This window comes from Sinohyriopsis cumingii, chromosome 15 (assembly GCF_028554795.1).
Source record: "Sinohyriopsis cumingii isolate HCF-2022 chromosome 15, ASM2855479v2, whole genome shotgun sequence".
NCBI lineage: Eukaryota > Metazoa > Mollusca > Bivalvia > Unionida > Unionidae > Sinohyriopsis > Sinohyriopsis cumingii.
This window is the reverse complement of record NC_142975.1, coordinates 91,701,728-91,723,724: the sequence shown is the minus strand read 5'-3', so window position 1 is coordinate 91,723,724 and position 21,997 is coordinate 91,701,728. Positions and strand designations below refer to the sequence as shown.

Here is a 21,997-nt window from a genome sequence, read left to right as displayed (position 1 = left end):
GGAATGTTGGCAACATGAGATTGGGTGCGCATTGACAAAACCAAACGCACTTTTGACAAAGGTTACTTACCCAACTGGACCACTGAATTGTTTCTGTTACTGAACGAGTACGTGGTCGTCATCCTGCCGTCTATAAATTGGAAAACATGAACGAGGAATTGTTGAAAGAAACGTTTTACTTGCTCGGGTTACAACGAGTAACCAAAAACGAAGACGAAGTGAACGGCATTGAAGCATTCTGAACGAAGAACTGGTAAAGTGGAGAAACTCCGTGTCAAAGAAGTCAAAGTGCGTTGGAAAGGATATCCTCCCAGTTTTGATTCTTGGATCGACGCTTCGCATGTCATCTACTATAAAAAGAAGTGACCATCATGCCTTTCCACACAATCTCAGCTACCACTGCCACTGCAGTGACCTCTCCTTCACCTAGTTCTTCTCTGCAAGACCTACAAAAGCAACCCTTGTGGGTGTGGTGTGGAGAATGTGTGTCTAAAACGCAAATCGTCTTTTTCTGCCATATCTTTATTGTGTATTGTGTCATCGGTGCAGCCGTTGCCAATTTGAGTTTACAACAAGGAGACAAACAATTGTGGACCATTTCATTGAGCGGTTGCATCGGTTACCTTCTTCCCAATCCTTCCCTGAAATACTCCTCCAACGGGAACAACGGGAGACTTGTACCCAACGCCAGTCACCACACAAACAATAACATTTTGCGCGGAGACACTCCCCTGACTTCGAGTGAACGATACGGAATTGATGAAGAAAGATTGCTTGGGTGTCAAAACGATCATCCCAGTCAAAGTCATCACGATAAATGTCTGATGCTGAGTCAAGAAGAAAAATCATTCCTCTCCTCTATTGATGGATCTAGAGATCCATCACATCAAAGCTCTCTTGCCTCAGAGTGCGGAGACAAAACGAAGAAATGTTTACTTGTTTGACATTTTAAAGCAGAAAGTCAGAATTGAATTGATCACTTATTATTACCTGTGAAGAAAAACAACAAGAAAAATTCAAAAAACAACACAAAAAATTGATACATGGGAACATTATTACCTTTTGAACCACAGTTCGTACACTGCTTCTTGGAATCCTGTCGTGTTTGCTCAAGAAGAACTGCCTCATCGCAAACTTCAAGACCATCAAGCTTATGTCATCAACACGGATGACAGTCATCTTCCTGGAACCCACTGGGTATCCGTCTACTTTCCTAAATATGGCTGTGTGGAGTATTTTGATTCGTCTGGATTGCCACCTTTGGAAGACGACATCAACCCCCTTTGCGCTCCCGACCACAACAGTGAATTGGGAGAACGATTGGAGTCGTCGTTGTATCTGTGGTGCCTAGCCTGGGAGATATCACCATTAGCCAGGTGCATCTGGAGTTCTAAAAACAGCTCTCTTCAGGGATACCCAATTCTCTAGAAAAAAGACTATACAAGTTGCCAATTTGTATGAATGTGGAGTAGTGTGATTATAAACACTTACTCATTAACTGATGTGATAGTGTGTGTGTGTGTGTTTGTATGAGCTTGCGTACATTTGTGTGGATAGTAGAGTGTGTTTTTGTCCCTTCCTTCTGTGTGGATAGTAGAATGTGTGGATGGTAGATACTGCGGTTTGTTTTTCTCCTTCCCGTGTGTGGATATTATATTTGTGGTTTGTTTTTTTTCTTCTTCCCATGTGTGGATAGTATATTTTGGTTTTATTTTTTTCCCCTTCCTTCAGTGTGGATAGTAGAGTGTGTGGTTTTATGCGTTCGAGTACGTTTGTGTGGATAGTAGATATGGTGGTTAGTTTATCTACTACCCGTGTGTTGATAGTATATTTGTTTTGTTTTTTATCCTTCCCGTGTGGATAGTGTATTTAGTTTTTGCTCCTTACCATTGTGTTGATAGTATATTTGTGGTTTGTGGATAGTATAGTAAGGGTTTGTTTTTTCTCCTTCCTGGATGTATAGTATGGAATATGTGAAGTGAGTGTAAGGGTTGTTTTCCTTTACGTCCGTGCTTGACAAATATAAAGTCAAAGCGTTCGTGGTTCGCGCCATTCAACATTGAATAAACGAAGACGATAATAGAGTTGTTCAACCAATTGAGGGACAGTTGGTACTGGATGGTAGATGCCTCATATGTGGTGGAAAGGCTAGAACATGAATAGAGGTATCCAGTTACCAAGGACTTTGTGACAAGCCAAGTAACCCGCCTGAAAGTAGCCATGGACCTTGCAAAATGTATGATAGAGGAGGAAGTAGAAAAGGTAAGAGATTCATTACACCTACGTATGTCAGAGCTGGAACCTTGAAGGAAGCCATTGATAATGTGATGAAAGTCAGATGTTTTTTTAGAAGACATAATGGAAATTGGAGGGACTATTCCTTTGTGAAGTGGGGAGTGGACCAACTAAAGAAAGGAGAAAAAAATGAGAAAAGTGCTGGAAGAAGAAGTGAAGAAAACAAAAGACAGGTGGGCTAAAGAAGGAAAGGACAAAGAAAACATAAAGAAAAAAGAGGAGTTTGACATAATGAATAACAACTGGATGAAGTTGCAGGAGAAATTTAGGTCAATGGGACATACTGACTGGATTCCAGAGACTGAAAAGAAGAAGAAGTGAATTATTGAGAAAGTGAGGAGATGGTGGAAGAACTGGAGAAAATAGAAGAAGAAGATCCCAAAGGCCCTTTTCAGGGCCACTAATATGCCTCGAAAAGACTTGCTTTCTTGCCTGAAAATATTTGTTTAGTCAGTTGTATATCTGTGTGTGTTTGTAAATTGTCTGTTGTATGTGTTATCTCTGTCTCTGTCCCGCCCAAACGTTATAGGTTTTTCCCCCGCTCTTTAGTCCCAATTGAGGTCAGCCCCTTGCTACATTGTTACCCATCTTCAGTTATGTGACATTACCTTACCTGTAATGTATTTTCCCATTGTCCCATGACAGGCCCAATACTTTCTGTCCCTCTATAGACCCACCCGTGTTAAAATTACCTATGTAAAATTCCCATTGTCCCTAGAATGGCCCACAATGATAAATTTCCCAATGTCCCCAGAGTGCCGGGCCCCTGTTTTTAATGGTATGTCCCATCGTCCCTAGGGTGCCCCACTATACTGCTTGCTATCAAAATACTTAAAATTAGCTATCTCAAATACACCTTATGTGACAATGGATTATATATTGAATTTACTTAGAAGTATGACAACTTTGCTGAACCATGGCCAGCAACGGTGAGCATCACTGGTATAATATACAAATCAATGTGCTATTGTACAATAGATTCTACTATGTGTCGAATAGGCCGCATGTAGTGAAAGACTTTTTCAATTATTTCTACAATTACTAATGCATATTGTAGTGGTCCTTTGGTGACGTTGTTTTGCTTTTGTTATAAACATACTGGTAATGTTGTAAAAATAGGGTATGTGCTATTTGTATTTACGTCTTCATTTCTAGCTTTGTTAGATTTTAGCGATTATTTGTTTGATAGTGGGAAGTCGATGTTCGGGAGTTATTTATCGGCCCAAATAATTAGCCTATATCAAGGGAGAAACGTCGTAATGGAAGATATTCATGAGACTTTATGATGACATGGATTAGTTTCGTAGCTTCAGATGGGATCAAGCTAGCACTAATGGGCATATGCCAACTAGTTCTTGTCTTAATTTGGGTGTGTTGATGACTATACCTTTCAGTGTGAAATATTCACGAATGGGACTAATAGTTTGCATCATGAACTAATTGGGATAGGGTCATTACTTTATTCTGAGATGTTTATATTTTGGTCTTGAAAGCAGTGTGTTGCAGACATAAAATGCGGCTTAGAGCTGTGGTTTGTCTGCCTCGGGGATAGAATCGGGAAATAGTTCGCTGCAATGTGTGTTTGAGTTGTGTTTCGTATTTTATGATGTGAAGTACTAACGTTAGGCAAAGCAGTTCTAACAAGGAGAAGCTATGCAATTGCAAAGTTATAGTTGTGATATTTGTGGTCATTGATGATTACGGAAAAACTACGTGTAGTCTTTGCGCGTTGTGAAGGTTCCAGTTTACAACTGCTGTATTGAGTTGATTTGAAATTGGGGAAAGCAAGACACTTCCAGCCAAACTCACGCAGGTGTTTGATTTGCTCTGTAGAGAGACCTCATACGTGTAACAGTATTGTTTTGTGTGTGTGACATTATTAAAATTTCTTAAGTTATTTTTTAATCATCGCCCAGGTGTCCTTTGGCAAGGCACTTTACTACAATTGCCTCGGCACAAAATAAAATACCTGCGTTGTTTTGCCGTTAAGCACCAAACCAACATATTGTCATCGTACAGCCTTATCAATTATAATGACTTTGGAGGAGATTTAATACCGCTGTGGTCGACCCAGTAAACTACATATTCAAGCAATGAGGGAATCGTATGTATCAAGAAACCAGAAGGTGGAACATTATTGTAGGGACAAGGTTTTGTGCTGCTAGCCACATACAATTTGATTTAGAAGAAAGGGGTGTATACTGCGGGTGGTGTCAGTAAAGCACGTTATTGATATCTCAACTCAGTCAGCTTTTCTTAAGGAGCAGAGGATAGAATTGTAACCGTCATGTAATGTTGTTATCAAAATATAAACAAGTTATTATGGAATATATAACTGTAACGCCTATTATAACACAAATAACGACAGGTATCATGGGCCACCAATACAATTACTAACATGGCAACAAATGCAGTAGAGCGATTGCGATTTGGATTTTTAGCGTAGCTTTAAAACATTTTTCAGTCATAGAGCTACGATGTATGCAGTATGGCAGTTTATAGTGATGTCTAGGACTTGGGCTTCTTGCCGCAGCTATGTAGCATCATGTCCCACACAATCACATTATCCTGACACCAGGCCGACCAGTCCTAGCACTAACCTCTTACCGAGGCAGCTGTTGGAACCAGTTTTATAAGTTTTTGATGTGACTCTGCTGGGGTTCGAACTCGCGACATCCTTCATCCGAGGCGGACGCTCTAACCACTTAGGCCATCGGAGCGGTTACAAATGCAGTAGAAATGAACATGTTATTTATGTTTATCTATCACATGACGTTATGGCATTTGCATTAAATGTGCCTAATAATGAATTATGCAGAAATCATGTAGTAGGCGTGGTAACTAATGGCCTCTGCATGATATATGCAAAGGATATTAGTTACCACTCCTACCACCTGATTAACTAGTATTGATATAACTACTTTCAACAGACCATATGCCGTCATAGTGTGGTCATTTAGGTGGAACGAAACGAGAGGAACAGCATAAATACACAGACCATGAATGGGTCACCAATATACCCTCACTTGGAAATGTGTAAGCACAAATATGTGAAATCGGCGTGTAACACACCTAACTTTATATTATTGGCAACGATAGCTGTGTACATTGGTTCTATCTGTTTATCACAATTATTTACATTGTGTGGCTTTAGGTCCAGTCACCTCAAGATAGAACTGAAGACAGTGCACAATGTTCTTGCGCATTGTATTTTGTATCTTTATGATGATCGATGGCTCACAGTCAACAGTCCTGATACATCTTGGTTTTTATACATGCTGCGTGCATTTCTTTCACAAGAGTAAATATACTACACCTCTTCACAATCAAGCCTATTTTTATTTTCCTTCACTTTTTCAGTGTCTGTTAATGTCCTGTACCATTACATTCATCACAAATATTGATGATGGGGTGGGGTTTTGGATTAGTTTCCACAAAGTTTCTTCTCGTAAGAAAGGGAAAACATCAGATTGCACTTGCCAGTGTTATACATTTGGTAGTAAACCCGTTACAAGTATACCACAACGTTATTAGATATTTAAATGGACTGTTTATTAGTTAAGTGTGGCAAATAACGTTACCAATAGTGATTCATAAGATTTAACCTCACATTATCATATAAACGATACAGAGTCTGGCAGTTGCATACATACATATGTACACACATGTGCAAAAGGACACATGGAAAGAAAATATGAAAATATTATAGACTGCTCATTAAAATATCATCATAATGTTTGAATGTAAACTGTCTAATTCTTATTGTTACTAAAATGCAGGGACATTTGTGTCATTGTGTTCAAGATTAAATGATGCTTTTGACCAATGCAGGCAATTTATTATGCACAGTACATTTATTATGACTACTTTCAAGTCTGTTCATCATTTGCAAACAGTATGAGCAGAAAAACAGCTTAAGTTTAATTTATCAAAGTGAAACTTTTACATTGCACTAAATGGATTATTCGAAGCTTCCTTGGCATTTATTTTTTAGTGCCTACTGACGGAATTGAATCAATCTAAAAAAGGTACGGATTTTTTATTCATTATAAATTATTTTTTCATACACTCACTTGGAAGTCTTATAAGGTACTTACCAGAAGGAAATGGGGCACAGCTGTTACAATAATTTGCGGCCTTTTCTTCCCAATTAGAGTACCATTCCCCACCCGTACTGAAGTGTGTATTATCAATAGCCCTTGAACGACATTTAATTCATTTTAGGGTCATTTAATAGACAGGAAATTTGTAATTGCAACGAAAGCTACTTTAAAGAAATAATTTCACATGAATGTCGTTTTATCTGCATGTGTGGTCAATTAGGATATATGCAGCATCTTTAGCAGCAATCATCTGCAGTATTTACACAAACCACTAACCTGATACAAAGTATTTAAATCCATCACTAACATCCTCATCCATAGCATTTACACCAACCAGCAACCTCCACATCTACAGTATTTATAACTACCAATAATTGTTTCTGTCTACAGTATTTAAATGCTAGAAATCCAATCACTCGTGTTTATGTGTATGTGTGTAAACTGGTTATTGGAATTTTTATGTCTGTCAATATCATGTATCTGGCATGATTTTAAACAACTAACCCAGGGTCAACAAATATTGAACTGTTTGGTTTCTGAGGTAAAACAAGAAATCAAAACAGATAGAGGTAAGCATGGATATATGTGGTATATCAACAGAACGTCTGTCCTAATAATGTATTCCTTGGTAGATCGGACGTATTTGTCTCTGCAACTTTGATTAAATCGTGTCTTGACATGTCAGAGAACTGTTTAAAATAGCGACCATAGTTGCTCTGCTGATTTCATTTGCGCAAAAATAGACCATTGACCTCAATTGGATGTCTGGGATAGGACGATTCAGAACCATTTCTCGTATGAAATTACACATCCCAAATTTTGTTCACGAAGTCTTTATGAGCATAAATGAAATATAAATGCCTCCAGTTTCCTAAGTAAAATAAATAGATACAACGAAGAATTAAAAATGTTTTCTCTAAAATCAAAAGAATTTTACCTCTGATTAGCTGAGCTAAAACCTCAGAACTATACTTATATTGAAATTAAGACTGGACGAGCATCACACCTTTCATAAAAAATAAAGGTAATATTCTGGAGAAGGTTCGCAAGTACATTATCATGCATCGCCCAATGGCTTTTATTAGCTCATGGAACACATATCAGTATTATATCCAGCTTACATTCGTTTAAAAGCTATTTGTTTCCACTGCAGTAGTTTACATTGTTGTGACTTAAATAAATATAGGAAATTTCCATGTGAACTCCAATTTTTTGACAGTTATAAGTATTTTTTTATTTAATAGCTTTACATGCATTGTTCAATACTCTCTGTAACGTTGTGAAGTAGAACATACAATACAATTTGTGACCTCCATTTTTCCGATCAGTACATAGCTAGACAATCCGCTTAATTGTAATAAATACAACTAGCGGCGTAGCAGTCTTTGTTGGTTTTGTGAGATTTAATGCCATTTCTTGCAGCGCATGATAAGTTATGTGTAAGCTTTCTCACATACACATGCTTATCGAGTCGAGACTCGGATCCACGCAGAGGTGAGATGTTACCGATCACTGCCATCTCACCTGTGTCTACATGTATTCGAGTCTTGGCTTCAATGTGGGTATGTGAGAAAACTTAACAGAAACTTCCCGTTTGTCGGTGGTACTTGCAAGGTGTTTCCCTGCTTCCTCCTATACTAGCCATAATGGCCACCATGTATAGTCTATCATTCGCTGCTAAATGGCGTTGAACCCAACCAAGAGTAACAAAAAGTAACAGAGGTGAGATTTTATGAATGATCTGTATAGTCGAGCGCCTTTAACCTCTCGGTCAGTGGTAGTCTTGACCATCAAATATGTACATGTACAAACGATAGTTCATAAGTTTCTGTAATAAACTTAGTCATACCTTGCCATAATCTTTGCAATATTCCAGAATGTTGTAGTGTGAAACCATCATCTATTACATTTATTTAAACATCAGGTGGCGAGTCAGTGCTGAATCTTGCAAAACTTCTTATGTACGGGTTTCATTATGCCAACATAAATCTGCAGTATGGACACGGACACGGACTCGCTGTTGATGCACATTACCACTTATGGTCTCTAGCTAGACATGGGCTAGATATCGCCTGTGAGTTAGTATGACACCAGCGAGCCCCCATAGGTCCATCCTCCGTTCAGCAATATTAAGAAGAAAGTCGTGGGGAAATTGAAAGACGAATGCGCTGGCATACCCAATAAGTTAATCGTGGGACTGCGCCAGAACATTTACTCGACAAAGACTGCCAATAAAACATCAAGAAACCCAAAAGAGTCTCATACGCAGCTGAGCAAAGGACCTCGGGTACGACATGTACAGTGAGTGTCTTCAGCATCGACGTGAATTCATGCACACATGAAATCCGATTCGGTCGCGCCGAAACATCGCATGGGTGTGTACAGATGCCAGCTTCTGCCCGCTTGACATCAAGCAATAGATTTCCCTGATGGATTTATTACTTACGCGTAAGGGCACAACACGATCAGGCAACAATTGACCTCTGTGCTAATTTCGTGTCTTCTGGGATAATTTGCAATTCCTTTTGCGCAAACGCTCTGATTGGTAGTGACAAAGAGTTTATATCCGCTGGAGCTAGATAGTAGCGCGTTGTTTGCCCCAGATCAATATTATTGGCCGATATTGTAGATGCATTCTAGTTTTCCCTGGGTGTACCGGTTCCAATCCAGATTATCCTCGCCCAAGTCCAATTCAGGTAGCTGTCGCGGCAAAGTACCAGGTATGGTCGTAACGGTTTTCCGACGAATTGCATTGAGCGGGTCTTATACCCATCGCAAGTCTATTTTCATTCTTATTGTTCAATGTGGCTATGACCAGGAAAAGTCGCGTCACTCATGTTCTTGACTCATTAACAATCAACAGTTCTTTTGCGAAGTGATGCCCGAATAATCGCTCTGCAAGTTTGTGGTTGAATCTTTCGAGGGTGGCTAGATGGTGATGAATATTTACAGGCCCAAGACAAAAAACAAACAAACAAAAAAACCAACAAAAAAACCCAAGATGTCAGCCTGTTGAACTCCTGGGTATTCTCATAGCAAAGCATCCACGGGAAATTTTCCTTGAAGCGGGTATGTAAATCATCCATAATGTTTGTTTGGTCAACCAAACCATATTGCTAACCTTTGTCGCATTCGGTAACTTATCAACGGCTACTTTATCTTCCAATAACCAAGCAGACAAAGGAACAGACCAGACTTGGTTAGCTCCTGTTGTGTTATTGCGTTAAAACATAAGATGAGAAGCCATGTTCTAACTATCAATAACTTTTATATATACAAACGACTAATGTGAGGTCTTAACACTGAGTGGTATCAAAGAGGCAGACGCCTGTAGATAGTACCAGTAGAACTATACTCATGCACAGAGGGTTCTGGTTGGTCAGTTACATATGTATAATATTTACATCTCTCTTCTTACAAAGAAAAGGTTTTAATAAACTGTCTAAATGAATCGTGAGCCATTATAACTAATATATCAAAATCAAGCGCGTCTTTGATAGCAATGATTACAATGATCAACGAATAAATCTCTGAGACGGAATGAGAATGCATTGTACATTTTTAAAGATCCTGTTGCTTGTTTGATTGTTGTTTAATGTACACTGCAGGTCCTTATATTGAATCACCATCTGTGTTTATCAACAAAACCATACATTGTGCTACACTAACGATTGTTCTATTAGCATAGTCCCTTTTATCTGTGAGTACAGGCTTTCACAACTGTTTCTTATCCAGGATATGTACATGTTTTAGGAACTGATAAAATCTGACTCTATTATATTTGGCTTTACTATCCTTCCAGAACGTGTGTAGTATTTGGTTTGCTGACAATCTTGTGGTATTGTTGCGTCAGTGTCAGGCGTACTTTGACTGAAACATTGAGATTCCATTGATTGTGAAATTGATTTACTGGCATTTGCAGGATGTGATACAGCTGTACATAGCGTGTTTTCAATCTGAGAGAAAGGCGCATTTATATTACATTGCAGGAGGTGTGTTCCATTCGTTTTCATGAGCTGACGTCTATTGCGACGATAAATGGTACCATCTTTGGTACAAAATGAGTATGACCTTTCGGTGTGTTTTCGTATTATAACGGCAGGTTCCCAGTTTTGACCTTTGAATTGAACTCTGGTTCCCCTTCCTTAAGTGGTTTGAGTGGTTTGCACTTTTATCATAATAATTCTTTGTTTTCTTCTTGCGAAGTTTAATTTTCTTTTTGACCTTAGCGGTGATGGGTGTTTTGGGAATGAATTTTTCGCTTGTTGTTGGGCGAATTGATCTGAGTTGTCTCCCCGTCAAATTGTTCTGGTGAGAACCCGATATCAAGAGCAGTGGCTCGATACTCTAATATGCCTATAAGCGGTTCGCTGCCATCGGCTTTTGCTTTTGAGAGAATTCTCTTTACAGTTTGAACTGTTTTCTCAGCTAGGCCGTTCGACTGAGGGTATGTTGGACTCGATGTAACATGTTTAAAGTCCCATTCTTTCGCAATGCTTGCGAACTCTCGGGAACAATATCATGTTTGATTCTTGCTGACAACGACTTCCGGTATTCCGAGGCGCGCGAATATGCTTTTCATGTGATTGATAACAGTGCAAATTTTTGGGCTTGCGAGTGAATTAACTTCAATGTAGCGACTGAAATATTCTACTACAACAATGTACTATTTATTATCCCATGTAAATAAGCCTGTGTCGACTTTTTGCCACGAGTATTCAGGGACGTCATGGGGGATGAGAGGTTCCTTTTGGTTAGAACTTCTGCGCTCCAAGCATATAGAGCATTTTGACACTAAATCAGAAATGTCAACTGAGATTCTTGGCCAAAACAAGACATCTCTGGCTCTTTTCAGATACTTCTCTATACCGAAATGTCCTGGAAGTACAATTTCTAGCATTTTCTGCCTGAGGTTTTGCGGTATGACTATTTGTTGAACTTCCACGATTAACCCATCTACAACTGAGACTGTATCTCTATAATTCCAATAGTCAATTATCTATATTTATATTATGACCTGTTTCAGTATGACCAGCTGGGGGTCTTGTTCAGTGAGAGATTGAATGTCTTCTTTCTTACGATCAGATACAGGTAATGCTGATAATACCATATGCACATGCATACATATACCTTCGGATAAGGTGGAGTATGTATCAGATAAGAACTTACGGGAGAATTTGTCTGCTATGGGTATGTTCTTACCTTGGTAATGTTTTACCTCTAGGTCATAACGCTGCAGCTGCTAAAGCATGCGTTGTAGTCGCGGTGGGGCTGAATTGAGGGGCTTTTTCATTATAGAGACAAGTGGAAGGTGGTCAGTTTGAACGTGTACCTTTCTCGTGTATACATATTCATGAAACCGTTTCCATCCGAACAGTATAGCGAACATTTCTTCTCTCTCTGATCATAATTAATTTAAGTTGTAGTCAAGGATTTTGATGCATAATACACGTGCTTATTATCTTGCATTAGGGAGAGACCGAGCCGTAACTTCGATGCATCAACTTGCAAAGTCAGTGGCTTGTTAGGGTAAAAATAGGATGTGCCAGAAGTACTTGACGTCTGTGACGCCTACGTCTACTTTTTCCTTATTTAGCCGGATTCCTTTCTCGAGGGAAATTTTGAGAACCATTCTCAAATTTGTATCATGTTCGTCGCGTGTGCGTCTGAAAACTAGTATATCATCGAAAATCGAAACGACACCACTTAAACCTTCAAAACTCTCATCGATCTGCCTTTGGAATTGATCCTGATGGGAAACGCAAGAAACAGTAACGGCCGTAAGGGGTGTTGAAAGTTGTGAGGTATGAAGTGTCACGTGACAGTTTTATTGCCCAATATCCTGACCGTGCATCCAATTTGGTGAAGTATTTTGCACCTGATAATTGGGGTAGGATATCGTCTAATGTGCGCTTAGGGTAATGGTGACGCAAAATTGCTCTATTAAGATCTTGTGGGTCGAGACATGCCCTTAGTTTACCCGACTGCTTTTGTACGACAACCATAGAATGTACCCATGCTGTAGGTGATATAACCCGGGCAATGATATTTTCATTTTCATGCAATCAAGTTCAGTTCTGAGTCTGTCTTGAAGTGCGACATGTACTCGCCGCGGAGGGTGCACCACAGGTATAGCCTTCGGGTCGATGTGTATGGTACATTCCCCTGGGAAAATACATGCCGTTGAAGACTTCGGTATATTCCTTGAGAACAACTGCCTTAGTGAGGAGTCTACTCTTGTTACATTGTAAATTTGACATCTGTGTCTGAACAGAGTATGTAAATTTAACTAAGCCTAATTCCATACAAGATTGTAAACCTAGTACAGGTGGTGCTTTAGTTTTAACAATGTAGAACTCGAGTTCATGTGTACGTTCAGTGCGTTTACATGTGAGATCGACTGTACACATTTTAATTAATAATTTGCCGTTATATGCGGATAATGTGTAGGTTGAAGGGGATGGTTTATGCCTAGCTATTTGAATATATGCGAGGGAATGATGTTAACTTGAGAGCCAGTATCCAATTTAAAATCAATAGAAACTAAATTAGGTCCTACCTATATCACCGCATACGCCTGGTCATTGGCAGTTATATCCCTTTCTACACTCTCAATATATAAATCCGCCTTTTGATGTTCATTGGTAATCACACTGACCGTTTTTGATCTATAGACTTTCTCAAAGTGATTGACTTTATGAAACTTTGTCCCAGTGTTTCCTTTTGCGGGGCACTTGTCCTGGCTTGGATGTGATTTGTATCCGCAGTGTCCACCGGTCGCGTTTACGTGCCATCTGGAAGACGTGGACCAATTCTTCTTCGGCTGTAGTTCCTTTGTCTTGGCCTGTCGTTGAATTGTCGCATCCACTTCTGGTCTGGCTAATAATGCAGACATGGTCTGGAGCTGCTCCTGGACATATTAATTGCTTTAACTGATGTTAATAGCCTTTCCAAGGTCAACTTTTCACCTGCGCTGATACGTCTTTCTTGTATCCTTGATGACGATACCCCGAAAACAATTCTGAATCACGTCGTCTTCGCCTTTGAAGAGACACTCCTTGGTCTAGAGTTTCAGTGAAGTCACATATTGGTCTACTGTCCTGGAGCCTTGAATTTCATTGTTAAACTTGAATCTGGCAAAGACCGGATTTAATTTTGGTTGTACGTGATGTTTGAATTTTTTAAAGAGCGTTGATGGGTCCTTTTTATCTTCATCCGTCAGAATCCATATGTTGAAAATATCTCTACCTTTGTCGCCTACCCAAAGTAGAATGTAGTTGCCTTTGACGCAATCACTTCTTCTACTCGTCGGTCCGTTAAATATTAATTCACAGTGTTGTTGGAATTCAGCTCATGATGTGGGATCCACGTTGTAACACTGATATGCATGAAGAACGGTTGATGTTTTAAACGCATAATCCTGTCGTTAATATCACCTTCTAGGCCTGAGATAATCATACAGATGTTTCACGAACGTTTCAAAAATAAGTTTCAGTTGCGGAAATCCTCACGGGAAAACCTCGCACTGGGCTTCGAACAAACTTTTACACCGCTGATCATATGTGGAAATACTACCCAAAATATATTCCACTGTGTTTAGAACTGTCAAAATGATTTCACCGGAAAAGATCTCAAGCACAACATGTATGTGGAGTGTCTTCAGTAAAGTCTTTAATTAGCACATGTGGCGAATCTTATTCGGTCACAGAAACATGGCATGGGTGTATACCATTGCACCATGGTAAATTATCCGCCCGCTAGACACCAAGCGATAGATTTTCCCTGATGGTGTCACGATTTACGCGTACGGGTACACGCGGTTCTCACAATACATATGATCGGTAATTATGCATTCGCAATTCCTCTCGCACAAAAGTCACACTTGGAGACTTTTCTGCTCGAACTTAAGATTCAAGTGCGAGATGCTAGCGCGTTGGTTGTCCCCCAAAAATCGATTCGGTCAGAAATAGGAAATGTCGCGACGGACCTCACCAGCTGAGTGGTTGTCGTTGTTCGCCTTGGAGCTCATACAAAGAACACATATACCAAACAAAATTGTTTCCGAGTAAGTCTAAAGCTGGTGGGCCGCGACAGCCTTTTGCCGAATCGAGTAAGTGTGTTTCAACCCAGTCATACGTGTGGTTTCATTAGTCAACGCTGCTGCGACTGACCGAAGCCGTGTCAATTAAGATTCAGCGCTATATCACCATCATTAACTTTGCGCCGGTGAAGGTTCGTCCCCCTAAGCACGGTAACATGTTTCCAAGTCTGGTTCACACGTTAATCATTGGCCCGCCCAGTTCAGGAAAATGCAGCTGTTGCTGAATCTGATCATAGGATGGTTAACATTGGATCGGTTGAATGTGATTGTGCCATAAGCGGACGATCAAAAGTGCTATGAGTTTCTTTAGGATTTCACGAAAGCACATGCGTAGTGAAAGACGTGTTCATCGTCAACCATTGAGATATTTTCCAATACTGATGAAACCTCCGCTGTTGCAGACCCTGACCTGGGCGAGAATAATCTTGTGGTATACGGCGATGTGATGAGTGATCAGCTAGAATACACCGCGAGAGTATGTTCGGAAAGCCAGCACAAAAATACACACATACGTGATTTATATGACACAACGATACGCACACGTGCCTAAAGTGATCCAGGATTTCTGCAACATGTTGATAATATTTCGTACGATTGACGCGTAAGGCCTTGCAAATATTCATTGGACCTGGTTTGGTGTTTACCATTCGCGTGATGAATTTTGGTATATGATTGACTTAAGTGGTGTGGGGAAAATGATGAAACCTAAGAAAAGTCCTCTTCATGGCAGTGATGTCATAGCAAATTATGCTGACCGACACATCTAAGCTGACAAGGATCGATTTGGAACTTCTCCGGTATTACACTGATGTTCTCGAACGTCTCAAAAATTACCTTCTGTTTCAACAAATCACACGGGACTAATTCATAGCAGGCGTTGAATAATAGCCCCACTGACAGGACCAGACTAAAAGGAGGGCACAGGGGGCACGTGCACACGTGTTTAAATAAACCATATATAGGTCTAGACTTTCTAATACTTAGACTAATATAGCTATAATAAATATTCACATATAATGGACAGTTTAAGGATTGCTTTCAGCGTGTATTTGAGGACATATAAAGGTACACATATCTTAAATACCCCCACGATCCAAAGTCTTTTTCTAGCTCTGGCCATCGATCAGACCAACTAAAGAAGTTTCAGCCACGACCGCGGAGCCTGCGGCACATGTGATGAAAGTCACGAAAACTACCTCCGAGATGATGGAAAAAAATGAGGAACCGATTACAATTCCCAAACGCGAAGGCTATCAAGAAAGCCATTAGGCAACTTCAGAGAGTAACGAACGCTTGTCAGGCGTGATTGAAAAATTCCAAGAAGGCCTAGATACAACCAGAGGGTACATCTATGAAATCCGTGTGTAAGTTGTTGGTATGGTTGCAACAAGTACCCATGTTCTGGACGAAAGAGTCACGGGGGCAATTATAACTTTTCGAAAGCCAGGACCACCATTGAAACACCGGTTTTTTCTTTATCGAAGATGCTCGCCAGTCGATCCTTGAAAATCCTATGCGAGTCACTCTTTACAGACCCGCCAATTGGAAAGAATTCCTTCTGAAAGTACCTGCTAAAACAAAGAATGCAATAGTGGACGTTAAATAGCCTCAAGTGGTATTTAAGGAGTTTAATGGGGAAAACCAAGCTCACCGGTAATAAGCGAAACACACATATATAGAACATATCACCTGGGACCCTGAACAATAATATATAACCCAACCGTAGCAACAACCTGTTGGAAATGATTTTGGAGGCAGAACCACATCGTTGACGACAAAGACACACACGGGTGAAATGCGTATGTGTAGACCAGAAAAAGGTCACTGGACTCGTGGACTGCATGTAAACACTCATGGGATCAGTTCGCGCCAATAATAATGTGCCAGTGGTCATAAATGAGACCGTATCGATACGTTTGCAGATTATCACAGACGATATAATGGATCCGGGTTCGTTTCGCTGGTTAACGCAAGAACTCCTTGAAGACATCGATGCTATTTATAACGAACGCGCGTGCACCAATGAAATGTGTGAGGCGCTATCAATTCGTTACGAAATAAATGCTGTGACGCAGCGAGGAGTTGCAAGTACTTCCGGTAACGTCAGCTTAATAATCACGATCTCATCAACAAAGCCATAATTCTAATTGGTTTTTATGACGCCGAAAACTGCCGAAAATCATGTACAATCGAAGTAGCACTAGTCTCTTTGTGTGTTTATCATATTTGGCCTAATGTACGATAGCGTGCTTTTGGGGGTCTTGAAGTGAATAACTCACTTGTGTACTCAGCAAAGAGCGGTCGAGAAGGAACCTACAATGCAATTTGACTTTGAAATTTGTTCAGTGAGATCCGTCAGAAGATCACATTGTAGACCGGAAAAGACTCTAAATTCTACACAGCTGTATACGACTTCAAACTCAGCTCAGACAGTTCAATTGAATCTCCACCGTAAGCGGTTAAAATTGGACAGTCATCGTTGAGAACAGTTCTTAGTTGGCCTGAAGATGTTAATAAGATTCCCGTGGAGAAACGAATTATGCTTGTAGAACCCGACGGTTCCAGGCACAATATCGTGCCAGCAATTATTATTGTCATTACCCTGATTGAAGTTAATTTAACCTGTAACTTCATCAGCCATTGTTACTTCGCCTCTGCACCGACAACGCAAATGTCGCAGGTTGACGTATTGTTCGGATTTATCCTGAACGTGACTATGCGTGATCAGATATATATTACTCCCGCAATGCCCGTGTACCTTCCATGCAGTAATTACCGCCTGACGAACGTTCGTTTCACCCACGTCGATCAGAACGGGCACTCATTAGACATTCGCGTGGAGATGTAATTGTTTTAAAGTCGCAATGACCCATAGCGAAAGCCTGGCTGAAATCACTGAGAAGCAAGGAATAAGAAACTCTGGTTTGTCGGTTAGTTTTATGAAAGTATACTTGGATGCAAAGGTCACCCAGGTGCTATCACAGCTAGACTTTTTAGTAACTTCATTTGCACAATAATATGACTACTGACCATTGAATGGGATGACAAACTGAGAGCATAATGACAAATGGCCTACTTTTATTACCGATGTGAATGGCATTGATAAATATAAACCTCACAGCTTAACATCTGGCTAGTCCGGATCGTATTTATTTATTGTATCCGGTCATTGAAGTGAGTGGAGTCGATTGAAGTATTGATACAGAATCAGTCAGGTACACGAGTAAAATGGGTAACGAACCCGATACCGGTCTTCTAAAAACCTTTCATATATACGATATCAATATCGTTGGTCTCCAGAGGCGAAATTCAGTTTTAAGCATTCCACATCTACCTATACGGGTGTTTAAATGTATTTTGTGTTTATGATGAAGATTTATCATTACTTATACTTTAATATGATGTAGATGTTGCGGAAGATATCGACGGGGTGTTGATCAGTTGACAGGTAATGCTAACGATTGTGAATGATTGTGTACCTCTTGTCGACGAATAACATGTTCAGAATTATGGCACTAAATGACCCTCGTATATAGTCAAATATAGGCTTATCAAGGGCCAACTAGAAATAAATCGTTGGGACCACTTCCTGGTGTGAAAATTCCAATTCGAGGTCAGCTCGGAATCATTGCATTAGCCAAATCACCCATAAAATAGATAACAGGTTTAACACAAAATATTGTTTCTACAACATTGAAATAAGACACAGAGATAACATTTCTCGTCAATTATATCGATCCAACAATAACACGACCGGTGTAAGAAAACCCCAGACCGAATTTCAACAAAGCAACAGTTCACAAGGGGGACGGTTGAATCTACAAGGCAAATTTGTTTCTAGGTAAACCTCGAATTGTGTAACTAGTTGAAGGAGGTATAAGCATTCTCCAGAAACACATTATCTATAACTATATGGCACCTGTGCAAGTAAAGGAAAAATAAATCGTTGGAAGTACCTGTGCGTGTTACACCTGGCTGCGGTACAGCTGGATAAGTTCTGCCGGTCGTACAATTATGCTTCTTGATTACATTATTAATAAAATAACTATGATGGACACTCAAATGTACCGTCGTGAAAAAATAATCGAAGTGAAGCAACAGCAGTGAGACGATATCATAGATAAAAGCGTTTTACTTGCGAAATACAAATGCGTATGTGTGTGATTGTATGTGCTATTTGAGGAATCATCGTTACAAGCTCCATTTGCCTTGGCGTTGGTTGGTGTAGTTGTGATTACAGCACCCATCATAGGGACACCCGTTTGATTTGCTGTCTGGGCTATAACGAGAGTAACTGGTGGCGCTGATAAAATAATTTAGTTACGGCAACATTCGCGAATAACTCTCTATTCAGAAGTTCTCATGGAAGCACGATTTAGTATCAGCACAATTGCCAAGCTGTACTTGGTGGTCATAGCAGATAAAACAGAATAGCTGAGTTTGAAATGGTGTTAGCTGAAATGGAAACCGCCGACGATTTCGAGCGTATATAAGAAACCCGGGCGCTTGCTGCCCAAAACAGGTAACTGATTTACAGGCAGTAAAAGTCAAGTGGAAATTGCGTTAATATGCAAGCTTATACATTTGTAATACAGTCCGATTTATTTTCTTGGTTTTTATCTCACAAATGTAGTCACCGATATCAAAGCGTTTCTGGTAAATAGTATCCTTAGCCCGAAGATACCATCACGTTCACATTATTAAACTATATTTCCATGTGTGATGTTTGAAAAGGCGAAATTAATTAACCTAACACTCACTATGTCCGAGTCATCGAGCAATATATGATCGAGAGCAAATAAACTACACATCATCCTCATATGTAACGGATATCTAGATGTAATGTGTATAATCTATATCAAGTGGAATGGTTATGAATAATTGTAGCATATTGCAATATCTAGAATATATCCTACATTATAATTTGAAAGAAGATATTAATAAATATTCAGTATGTGTCAGTGTCATTTTGTTAAATTTTCTTTACTCATATTTCTTGTATTGTTTTCCAAATGAAAGCATTGTGTGCTAAAATTGTAATAATAATCATATGTTTACCGTTCTTATGAAATCGTTGTAATTATCGGAAATGAGGAACTTAATAAATGTCGTGTTTCCCGAATGTTAGACGTAAGATCTTGTTCGCATTCATGGTGTGTTTTTATCTTTAAATGAACATTAAAAAATATATGATAAAATTATTATTGAACGTTCCTACAGATTACACGACATACCATTAGGGAAAGAATATTGATTGATTATGTTAATAATGCAATATAGAATCTGCTTGTTTGATAAGCAAGTGGAATCTGTCGAAGCTGCGACCACCAATGTTATAATATTTGACAAAGAGCATTAAAAGGTAGTGGAAAAGCTGCATTTGGATATAGAGACACGTGTCAGTATTTCTTAATAACATCATTACGTTGCATTTTGTACGATACTTATTTAAGTGGATGCGTAAAATTGACTTTTGGACGCTTACGGTTAAAAGGTATGTTGAACCATTTCGTGAAAATGGTTCCCTCCCTGTTCTTTTCTTACACAAAAAATGGCATTTCGCCAATCCACCCCGTAAAATAATAATGTAATTACTATATAACTTTTATTTTCTTTTGTTTTCGTCGTTGTAATTTATTTATAACTATTGACCTAACAATAAATTTATTACAAGATTCACACACACACACACACACACACACACACACACACACACACACACACACACACGCATGATCAATAAATCGAGTAAATCCTTTTAACTAGGATGAAAGACAAAGTAGTTATTGTGCCCGTATATGTGTTAAAGTTTCTACAATAACTATATTATTACCACCCCGATTATTTTTGACAAATAAGTTATTGGCCATTATTCACTCTGACCACCGACCTGTCCTTCTTCAATCAGTTAAAGATTTAGGTAAATATAAACGTGGTTTTAAATGGTGCGCCTAACCCAAGTATATCGTGACCTTTAACATTTGCAATCATCAATAATGGCATCCCCACCCCACTTCACTATAAAAACAATGAATCGGCAAATTGATTGATTACGTTTGTCCTGATTGGTTTTGTTTGTTTGCGTCTGTACTTGTATAACACTTGCAAAACGTAATACAATCTGCGTGCTTATCCCTTTTTCGGGATAATTGTATCCTCAAGTCTCTTCAGAAGTATTGTGGTTGGTGGTGGGTGGTGAGAAAATATGTCGTAGACAGCTGTTAAGTTTTAGGAATGTAGGCTAAAGCATGATTGGAGGGATCCAATTATGTGCGGGCGCCCATGAGTGTGTTTCCTGCAACTAGTAGGACCTGTTCTAAAAGGCATAAATAAAGCTGTTTCTTCTTCCATTTGTATAATGTCTTAAACGTGTTGGTCTTAATTTACATTGCCTAATATGAGATCATGCATATTGAAAATTATTTTCCACAAATGATTTATAATGAATGTCGCTGTACAGTTTCTGAATTTATTACGTTTATATCATTTATAAAATGAATAGAATCCAAGCCAAGTAACTCTTTGATCAGCCGCTATAGCTTTAAACTATCTGTTTTTCTAACATGGAAAATGATTGGTGGGTATTTCATTTTGTGGGAACTGAAAGTGGGAGGTTTGACCTATATTCATAAAAAGAATATTTTCATTTTAATCGAGCACCAGTCCGTTTCATGTGGTTGATGACCACGTTTATCAAATACTACGTGAATACTTGAAACTGTCCTTGAATCACACAACCTTATTTTGTCAGGTTCAAACCTTTTCACTCATAAATGAAAAAATGTAATATCTTTGACAGTAAGGTTCTGGTATTTTGTAGATTCCACTAACAGAGGGTGTTGCAAAAGTGAATGAAAATTATTGTTAATTTCCAAACTTTGTAAAATTTAAGAATATATAAAAACCTTTAAATCAGATAAATTTGTATTTCTGCTAACGCACTGTTTGATAGTGTCATTTTCTTAGCAAAGTGACTTGCGGAGTGCAATAAAAATAACAATTTGCATCCTATCATCTGGGCGGGGAGGTGTGATATTTCTCCTGTTTAAAATAAATGCATCTTTTAAGAAGCACTAGTTGGACATGTTGCATGTCTTGTTTTATTTCTTTCTTTTGTTTGATCACATCATTTTTGCATGATTTAAAAAGAAGCTTGATTTATGCAAGGGTGTCTTCTGGTATTTACATTATGATGAACTATCGTTTCCAGATGAACAGGACGGGCTGCCGTGAGCACCAGTCCGTTCCATATGGTTGATGACAACGTTTATCAAATATTCCGTGAATACTTGAAACTGTCCTTGAATCACACAACCTTATTTTGTCAAGTTCGAGCCTTTTCACTCATACATGAAGAAATACAATATCTTTGACAGTAAGGTTTTGGTATTTTATAGATTCCACTAACCGAGGGTGTTGCAGAAGTGTAGTAGACAGCACGTTTGTTTCTGAGTATCGAGTTCAATATGGCACAAGCACAGCAAGTAAGTTTCTGAGT

General features: G+C 39.1%; 1 protein-coding gene across 2 annotated transcripts in view; it reads left to right on the top strand.

Annotated features, from left to right (window-relative positions):
• Positions 1-21,997, top strand: part of LOC149782298 (uncharacterized) — a 43,293-nt gene that overhangs the window by 5,344 nt on the left and 15,952 nt on the right. For both annotated transcript variants that reach the window (XM_089933685.1, XM_089933686.1), the window contains exon 2: positions 21,897-21,983. In XM_089933685.1, coding sequence (XP_089789811.1) covers positions 21,966-21,983 — 18 coding nt within the window. In that variant the 5' untranslated portion in view covers positions 21,897-21,965. The remainder of the gene's footprint in view (positions 1-21,896; positions 21,984-21,997) is intronic.